This window comes from Elephantulus edwardii, unplaced genomic scaffold, assembly GCF_000299155.1.
Source record: "Elephantulus edwardii isolate Elephantulus edwardi_28Jun2011 unplaced genomic scaffold, EleEdw1.0 scaffold00127, whole genome shotgun sequence".
Taxonomy (NCBI): domain Eukaryota; kingdom Metazoa; phylum Chordata; class Mammalia; order Macroscelidea; family Macroscelididae; genus Elephantulus; species Elephantulus edwardii.
In genome coordinates, this window is record NW_006399877.1 from 372098 (window position 1) to 381568 (window position 9471).

Here is a 9471-nt window from a genome sequence, read left to right on the forward strand (position 1 = left end):
GGCCCTGGGCACCTCCTGTGTCCACTGTCCCCGTGGAGAAGGGTCCTGGGCACCTCCTGGGTCCAGGCAGATCTCACTGTCTTATTCACTGGGGATAGACTTTAAGGGCTCTCTCAGGTCAGGGGTGAGGATAGAAGTTCAGGAAGAGGGCACTGCAGTGGGGTGGGGATGTGGCCTGGGCTTCAGATGGAACAGGGGGTGCAGCTCTGAGCTCAGCCTGTCAGGGGCCTATGGAGAGTTCACCTGCTTGTGTCCCATGCACTCAGCACGGGGCTCAGGACACTAGGGAGGGGTCAGGTCTCGCGGCACGTGGAGTAGGGGCCTGGCTCCTGTGAAGCAGAGGGTGTGGGTCCACCATGGGCACTTCAGGGGGGTGGGGCCCTGTGCGTGGGCCGAGGAGAGGGGTCGGTCTGCCTGCTGAACCCTGCTGGGGAGCCTGGGAGGGGCCTTGCCTTCTCTGACCTTCCTTTGCCCCACAACCCCTGGCTTCTGGGGGCATGGCAGGGCAGGAGCACCAAGAAAGGGGTAGAGATGGGGGTCTGGCTCCTTCGGCCCAAAGCTCCCTGCCTCAGACCACATGGGTTTTCCTGTGTCCCTGGCTGAATTACCCCCTACAGTGCCCTGGGCTGAGTCTGAAGGGAGCTCAGCAGGTACGTGGGGAGGTGAGGACTCGGGCCCTGGGTCCTGTTAGGACCTCCTCCTGGTCCTGAGGCACTGCTGTGGGCAATGAGGGCAGCCCTGTGGTCATCCTGGCCCACAGGGGATTCAGGCTCTGGGGTGATGGACAGAGGAAGGCCTCCTTCTCAGCTTCTCGCCCCTTGCTTGGCTCTGTCCACACTGGTGTTACCCCAGCACTGCCTGGCCCCAGACCTGCCCCTCTCGTGGGGTTTGGCCTGCCATGCCTCAGGACCCTCCTCTTTCCGGCTCATGGTTGTGGAGGGCTCAGTAGGGTCCAGCTTTCTGAGCCACTGATGCTGAGGCCCCGAGGCCCAGGCCTGGCGAGCGGAGTGACCTGCCCTCCTGCTTCGCCTGCTCTCCCCACCGAGAGGCCATGCTTTGCTGCCTCTGCTCATGGTGGCCACTTGAGTCCTATCTCCCTCTGCACTGGCCATCGCTCTGCTGCCCGCTGCCCGCTGCCCTCCCCCGGCCCCCCCGGCTCACTAACATGTAATTGTTTATGTCTTGCAGGCAGTTTCTTGATTCGGACATGCCTAGGTACCATTGTCTCCTGGCTCTCTCCAGCCTGCCTCCCCACCCCAACATCACCTGTAGTTCCAGCTTCCCGTTCCTCACACACTCGCTCACTTCTCCCGTCCCCTCTGCTGCCCATCTTTGGAATATTCTTTTGATTTCCATTTACTGCTTCTGCCCCTTATCCCTGGCTGAGTCTGCTGCCCGCGCTCCCAAGTCTGGCTGCTTCGTAGTGTCCCGTTCTCCATAGACACTGGCTGGCCCCGCTCCGTCCACCCAAGCCCTGCCCGCCTGTGCTGGCCACGCCTGGCGAGGCAGAGTGGGCGCCCTGCACGTGGGCTGCCTGGGCTGTGAGGGTGGAGAGGACCAGCTCCTCTGTGCACGGTGAAAGAGAAAAGCAGGCACCACACTGGAGGGGCCCTGAAGCAGGCCAGGCCTCGGGCTCCAGACAGCGTGTGTTGGCCAGGCTGGGTGGAGGCGAGGTGCCGGCAGCCACGCTGGCCGGGTCCGTGCACCTGCATGTGCAAAACGGGCAGGTGGTGCAGGCGTGAGGGAGCTGTGAGTTGGAAGATTCTGAGGCTACTGGGCAGGGCCAGACTCCCTCTCCCCAATGACCTAGAGCAGTGGTCAGTGAGGCCCAGGCCCCGGCTTTGTCCTGTGACATCCTAGGTCCACTCCCTGGTAGGGATTCTAGGAGCAGCTTGGTTGAAAGGGCTGCAGCCTCCTTCTGGTCCTCAGTGGGGTCTGCGCCCTAGTGCTGCTGAAGGAGGAGGTGTCCGCCCCTTAGGGCAGAGTGGGTGTCCAGCAGGGCAGCCAGGGGCCTAGCCTCCCACCGTGCCAGGCCCATGGGTGGGGCAGGGGTCCGTGGGAGTGTGCCCACCACAGCAGTTGACGGCCCCTGTGGCTGGAGGGCAGTAAGGACAGCAAGGCTGGCCTTTCTGCCCCAGCTGGAAGTGCAGATTGTGTGCCAAGGGCTGCGGCCAGCCCAGCTTCCCTCAGCCTCAGTGGGTGAGGTAGGGACTCCCAGCTCCCGTCAAGGCGGGACCCCTGTCCTGGGTGCTGAAGCTCTGATAACCTAGCCCTTCCTACAGGCAGAGAGGGCTCCTTGGAGGTGGGGGGCTGGACGGCGAGTTGGACTGGTCAGGGTGGCTGCAGAGGTCCCTGCTCTCAGAGCTACATGGGCCACTCTGGACAGGGGTCTAATTTGGAGGTTGTTTGCCGGTCACGTGGAAACATTCAGTCAGACCCACCAGTTTGAGCTCTATTCCATCTTAAATTTAAGTTTTCAAGTCACAGTTCTCTGGTTGATAAGTCCACCCAAGGGCAGAGTGTTGGCTGTTGTTAGGCAGGCTGGCAGCAGTGCCCACCCACTCTCCATCCCAGAAAGGGTTGTGGATAAAGTCAGTGAAGAGGTCCTTGGTCGGGGCTGGGTGGAAGCTGCCTGGGAGGAGGGTACTGCTTTCCCGTTGCAGCAGGGGTCTGCTCCAGTTTTCTGGACTCCTCACTTGTGTACCTGAGCAGGTGGGTCTGCCTTTCTCACCTGTGTACCTGAGTGGGTGGACCTGTGCTCTTTGCCCTTATACTTGAACAGAGGTTCCTGGGCTCCTCACCCGTACCTGAATAGGTGGGCCTAGGGCTCCTTGCTCCTATACCTGAGCAGGTGTACTTGGGGCTTCTTGCCCGTGTACCTAACAGTTGAGCCCAGACTTGTTCCCCTCAAACTTGAACAGGTGGGTCTGGGACTCCTTACCCTCACCCCTGAGCAGGTAGGTCTGGGTTCCTCACCTGTGGCCTTGGGGCACCTTGGCCCTAGATCTGAACAGGTGGACCTAAAGGTTTCCTGTGCACAAGTCCTTCTAGCCTCTTCGAGAACAGTAGACCTGAGGCTTGGTCTACACGGCCTTGTGTTCAGAGCAGGTGAGGGTGAGGATGGGGAAGTGGGGGTGAAGGTCTCGGGATGGGGCCTCGCTTGCACCTCCTTGTCCAGTCACTGCTCTGCAGAGCAGTGAACCCCACGGTAGTGATGCCAGGGACCTGCAGAGCTGGGGGAGGGTCTCGGGGCTCTCCAGAGCAGCAGTGGGCACAGCCTGGAGCACGAACAGTTGTGTGGTGTGGCAAGTGGCCAGCAGTGCTGGAAGCCGGAGGACAGCTGTGGTGGGCGAGTGGTGAGGGCACTCCAAATGAGCAGGCCCACAGACTGACAGCGTGGCCCTCTGGTTAGATTTGATGAAAGAGACTGGCTGGTGAGCGACCATTACTGGCGGGACAGTGACCAGTTCATTCATGGTGGCCCAGCCACAACGCCCAGGGCCTCCGTGAGAGGAGCGCCAGGCCATAGACTGTCCTCAGACATCCCGTCATCTGTCCCTCTGCCCGTGCCCTCTCTACACAGTGGACATCCCAGCTCCATGAACGGCAGGGGCACAGCGATGCCCCGTGAAGTGTGAGCTGGCCTGGCCTGTTGGAAGGCACCTGGCCTGGCCGAGGTGCCCGGAGCTATGCTCCAGCAGGTTTTGCTCTTGGAGATGGTGTGTCCCTTGGGGCCCCGGTGGTGGCCCTGGAGGGGGAGTTGGCACTGCTGGAGCAGCACTGGGGTTGGTGACCAGCGTCCACGGGGAACCTGCTGTGTCCGAGGCCACGTGGCCCACATGCTCTGATGTTCTCTCTTCTGTGTGTTTTGTGTATTCGGCTGCCTCGCTTTTAGCGTGTCACTTGGAAATGACACTAGGTACACCCCACTTTTCTCTTCCACCCCTGCTTGGTCTGTCTTCTTGCGCTTCTTAGGTCCGTCCTCCTCAACATGCCCCACCCCGTGTGGCCCCCGCTGCTCCCACTGTCCTCTGGAGCTCTGTCCCACCCCACTGCTCACTCAATGTCCCTGTGTCCCTGGACTGGCTGTGGAGTAAACAGTGGCAATGGTGCTGTCTGTCCTGGTGTGACCAAGCCTTGGGGGAGCTGGCCTTGCCTGGGAGTGACCAACTCCCCAGGACAGGAGCCTGGCCATGTTGGGGTACAAGCTGCTGTCCTCAGCATTTGAGGCATTGTGCCTGAACTGTGTCTTTGTGAGGAGGCCTCGGAAACCGGGGAGCCTACAGGCTGCAGGGATCTTGAGGTGGTGTATCTGTGGAGGGAGGTCCATCTCAGCCTCACGGTGAACGGCCTGGCCACAGCACACCAGAGTCCTGGGTGCACATGGCAGTGAGCTTGGCTGCCCGTGAAAAGATCTGGGGTTCAGGCTCACGCAGAGATGCCTCAGGAGAGTCCTGATGTCTGACATCAGAGAAAACATCCATTGGCCACTGGACAAGACAGATGTCATTGGCCATTGCAGTAGTTGGGGACCGTTAAGTGGGAGCTTGGTTCCAGAGGAGCGTGCGGGGTGTGGGACCTCCCGGGTGGGCCAAGGTGCCCTGGGAAGGGGTTCTGGCTCCTGCTCAGGGTGGTCTTGCTGGCTGGATATCAGGGACGGAAGAGGTGGCTCTTGGCACCAAGTAGGCAGTGCTGGCCCACCTCCTCCCCGGTTTCTGCTCAGAGCGTCCTCTCCGGGCTCCATCTACAGAGTGCTTTGTCCCCATGAAGTGGCCCTTAGATCTGGGCTACGGCAGTGCCTCCTTACTCAGACCAGGACAGGGCTGGGCCGGGTCACCAGTCCACTCCTGCCCACCCTGCTCCTCTGCCCGCTCCTCCCCTCTTCCTCTGCACCCCTCCTCTCACAGCATCAGCCGCAGGGTCACCTGGTGGAGGCCCCTCGGTCCTGAGTCAGGAGGTCCGGCCTCCCCAGGAACCACTCAGACTTCTGGACTGATGGCTCCTACGATGCCCTGCGAGTGGCCTGGTGTCTGTCTGTGTGTGTCTGCATGTCCCCTCCCAGCTGAGGGCTCCCACAGGTGCTTCCTGACCCCTCTCTGTCCCTTCCAGGACCTTTTACCAGTTTGAGGCAGCGTGGGACAGCTCCATGCACAACTCGCTCCTGCTGAACCGGGTCACCCCGTACCGGGAGAAGATCTACATGACCCTGTCCGCCTACATCGAGGCAAGCTTCTGCCCCCGGGCCTGGGGCCTTGCATGGGGCTGGGAGGGTGCTTGTCAGCCCTGGAGGGAGCCCGGTGCAAGGCTTTAGCACTTGACAGCTCACTAAAAGGTCAGGGGTTCGAGCACGCCAGCAGCTCATCTGGAGACAACTCTTGTCAACCTGGTGCTGTAAGAAGAAGCTGAATTAGCTGCCATGAGCAGATCGCACTTGAGGGGAGCCCCCGCAGGTCGTTCCCCCTTCACATCTTGATGGCCGCACCCAGCGGTGCATGTCCCCGCCCTCCAGCTCAGCCTTGAGAATCAAGAAACAAAGTCATACAGCTGGGCAACGAGTGGAGAAAGGAGTGGGGGTGGGGGTCAAGAATGTGATTTCCTCAGTCCACAGTCAACATGCATGGAGGCAGCAGCCAAAACATCAGGGGACGTCTCGCCATCGACACATCTGCTGCCAGGGACCTCTTGACCTGCAAAGAATGAAAGATGTCCTTTTAAAGACTAAGGTGTGTTTGTTTGATCCAAGCCATGGTATCTTCAGTGGCTCCAGGTGCACGTGGAAGTTCAGCAAGGAATCGGGAAGAACTGATGCCTTTTGCGCTGGTGCTGGCGAAGATCATGGCGTGGATGACCAGGAGGGAGCTCTGGTGGCCTGGTTAGTAGGGAGTTGCTCTGCAAACCTAGAGCCACACAGCTCAAATCCACGAGCTGCTCCAAGGAGAACAATGTCTCCTCCTCTGTGATGTCCTCGGAAAACCCTCTGGAGAACCAGCTGAGCCCGTTCTGACTCTGACAAAGAGTGAGTTTTGAACCAAGAGCAAATTCGTCTGTTGGAGCACAGTGCCTTCAGGTGCTCCATGGAGATGGATGCTGAGCCTCTGGTTCACGTCGGACATGTGGTCTGGAGGAGCCAGTCAGGGCTGTCCTGCTTGGAAAGGTGGAAGGTCAGCGAACGGGAGGAAGCCTGTTGACAAGGGGGGCTGATGCAGTGGCTGCACCATGGAGGGCCAGCAGAGACTAAGGATGGTCCAGCAGGGCAGGGGGGCTGCTGCTGTCTGTGGGGTAACTGAGTGGAGCTAAGCTGGTGACACCTAACAGCAGCAAGCGCTTGAACCAGAGCACAGCAGGCCCCTTCCGTAAAGGTGGTGGAGTTAGAGATCTCACGGGGCAGCTCTGCCTGTCCTAAGGACATGGGAGTCAGTGTCAGCAGGACGCAGCAGATCTGTTTCGTCTTGAATAGCCTTAGGCACATTGGATTTCTCCCCCTTGGGACACATCTCAGGTGCCCCAGTTAGGTCTGTGTATCTCTAACAACAATTCTAAGATTGAGCCTGCTTCTCCCTCACTGGTGGGTGGATTTTACCCTCAGGGTTGCAAAGTGGCTGCAGCATCACCAGACATTGCATCACCGTTCCAGGCAGTTCAAAAGCAGAATTCTTCCTCCCCAGGATCAGCAGCCCAGTGCTGGCTGGGTTTCCCTGTGCAGCAACAGAAGGCTGGGAGTATGGGCATGTCTAGGTGGGCAGAGCAATTGTGAGGGGTAGGGAGGTTTGGCGTTAGTACCCAGCGGGACAGTGAAGTCCGGGTGTCCTCAAGGGACATGATCTCGTCTGGGAGCCTGCGTGCCCTCAGCCATTTGGGGATGGTGATGAGGGCACAGTCGGGTCCTCTCTGCAGGGAGGGTTGGAAGCACCACGCTGGAGGCAGGAGGGGAAGCTGGGGATGTTGGTATAGCTGATGGGCAGTGTCTGGTCTGCATGGCACCTCTCACCAGCTCCCAGGTCTGTGCTGATACCTGGTCTGGGGGCCCTCCCGGAGCCCATGCTCTGGCACCCTGTCCTGGGCACCTTCACATTGCTTCTCAGTCCCCTGACTCTTGTCCTGGGCACCCAGGTTCCTGGGCAGCAGAACCTTGGCACTTTCTCCTGGGGGCAGTTGTGTCAGGCAGGAGGGGTGTGGCTTGGTTTGCAGCCCTGGAGGGGTCTCAGGCTGAACCTGCCTGCCCCCCAAGTTGTGTTGGGTAGGTGTGGCCTGGCCCACACCCCTCATGGGGTCCTGGGATGAACCTGCTTCCTTCCCCCCCAGCTGGAGAACTGCACCCAGCCTGCCGTGGTCACCAAGGACTTCTGCATGATCTTCTACTCCCGGGATGCCAAGCTGCCCGCTTCACGCTCCATCCGGAACTTGTTCGGCAGTGGGAGTCTGAGGGCCTCAGAGAGGTGGGGGTTGCAAAGGAGGGGAGCTTGCCTGGGGCCCCCTGGTTCCTTGCCTTGTATGGCCATTGGTGATGGGCTTGGCGGCAGAACTCTGCTGTCTGGGCTTCAGTGGGGGGCTCTCAGGGGCCTGGAGTACAGGAGACAGATGGGTCTGGGCTGATGCCCCTCTGCTCTGCAGCAACCGTGTGACGGGCGTGTATGAGCTCAGTCTGAGCCACGTGGCCGACGCGGGCAGTCCAGGTAGGCACCCCATTCCCGGTGGGGGAGCAACTTGTGGGCTTTCAGGGTGAGGGCCCTGGGAGCAGGTGTACCTGCATGTGGGTACTCAGAGAACCTAGGTGCAGTGGAGGTGAGGGGAGCATGGGAAGCCTAGTGCCATCCCTCCGGGGACATGGGGGGGTCCCTAAGTGGGGTGGGACAATTAGTGCCATTGGGGAATGCTAGACCCCAGAGGGGACAAGACCCAGGAGCCAAGGTGGCCTGGGCAGGTGAAGGGAGGGCCCACGGCACCCCAGCGGTGCTGGGATGAACCTGACCTCAGGCCACCCGCTGGATGTGATCATACACCTGGCCCGGGGTGGCCCACAGGGATGCAGAGACGTCGGAGGCGGGTGCTGGACACATCTGTGGCCTACGTGCGTGGGGAGGAGAACCTGGCGGGCTGGAGGCCGAGGAGCGACAGCCTCATCTTGGACCATCAGTGGGAGCTGGAGAAGCTCAGCCTGCTGCAGGAGGTGGGGGCGGGGGAGAGAGAGAGAGAATGTGTATGTGTGTGTGTGTGTGTGTGTCCTGCTGCAGGAGTGGGGGCAGGGGGAGAGAGGGAGGGAGAGAGAGAGACAGTGTGTGTATGTGTGTGTCTATATGTGTGTGTCCTGCTCCAGGAGGTGGGGGCAGTGGAAGAGGCCGAGAGAGAGAGAGAGAGAGAGAGAGAGAGAGAGAGTGTGTGTTCAGAAGTTCAGAAGGTGAGGAGGTGGGGGCAGTGGGGAGTTGGTGGGACAGTGTTGGGGAGAGGCTGGGACAGTGTATGTGTGTGTCCTGCTGCAGGAGGTATGGGAGAGGCTTTGACAGTGTGCATGTGTGTGAGAGAGAGAGTGAGGGGATATTGCCCCCTCATCCTGGACCCCCAGTGGGAGCTAAAGAAAGCTCAGCCCATTACAGGAGGTGGGGCCGGCGCCAGGAGTCTGGAAGGACAGTGAATGGGGGAGTAGAGGGGACAGGGTCCATATGGGTGGAGGGGTCAGCAACTATGGGGATTGAGAAGCCAGCTTCTGGAGGGGCTGTGGTGTGAGGGCAGTGGAGGGGGACTGAGAAAGGCCCAGGTCGGGGCCATGGGGACTGGAGAGTGAGGGGCATGGCCTGCGGGCCTGAGGGCTGGTGGAGGTGGGCGGGGCCGAGGGAGGGACTGGAGGCGGTGGACAAGGTGGACTGCTGTCTTTGGGGCTGTGCCCAGGAGCCTGTGGGGTGGGGGTGGACAGCTCCTGGGGGAGGAAGGCCCAGACAGTGGGTGAGGCCATCCCTGCCCCGAAGGTGGAGAAGACCCGGCACTATCTGCTCCTCCGGGAGAAGCTGGAGAGCGCACAGAGGCTGCTCCCAGAGGTGCTGTCCCCCGGCGCCAGCGAGGACTCCGGCTCCCATAGCTCCTCCGGCGCCTCCTCTCCACTCTCTGCTGAGGGCCGGCCATCGCCCACGGACACCCCCAGTGAAAGGCAGCGGGAGCTGGCTGTCAAGGTGGGCTGGAACTCTGCACTTGGCTATCTCTGTCCCCCAGGGAGGGGACGGTGGGGGCTCGGAACATCCCCTCGTTCACCTCTCAGCACTGCTGGGCTTGACCCTAAGGTTTTCCTGGCACTCCCCCCGACCCCTGGAGTCGGGGATGCTGCCCATCTCAGCCTTCTGCCCTTGGGGCCCTGGCCACCTGCCAGACCTGGGGTCCTGACTGCTACTCCTGCCCACAGTGCCTGCGCCTCCTCACACACACGTTCAACAGGGAGTACACCCACAGCCACGTCTGCATCAGTGCCAGCGAGAGCAAGGTGGG

General features: G+C 60.8%; 1 protein-coding gene across 2 annotated transcripts in view; it reads left to right on the forward strand.

The window, feature by feature from the left end:
• Positions 1–9471, forward strand: part of KIF1A (kinesin family member 1A) — a 58924-nt gene that overhangs the window by 43996 nt on the left and 5457 nt on the right. For both annotated transcript variants that reach the window (XM_006893430.1, XM_006893431.1), the window contains 6 exons: positions 5110–5224; positions 7303–7436; positions 7612–7673; positions 8022–8167; positions 8961–9161; positions 9389–9466. In XM_006893430.1, coding sequence (XP_006893492.1) covers positions 5110–5224; positions 7303–7436; positions 7612–7673; positions 8022–8167; positions 8961–9161; positions 9389–9466 — 736 coding nt within the window. The remainder of the gene's footprint in view (positions 1–5109; positions 5225–7302; positions 7437–7611; positions 7674–8021; positions 8168–8960; positions 9162–9388; positions 9467–9471) is intronic.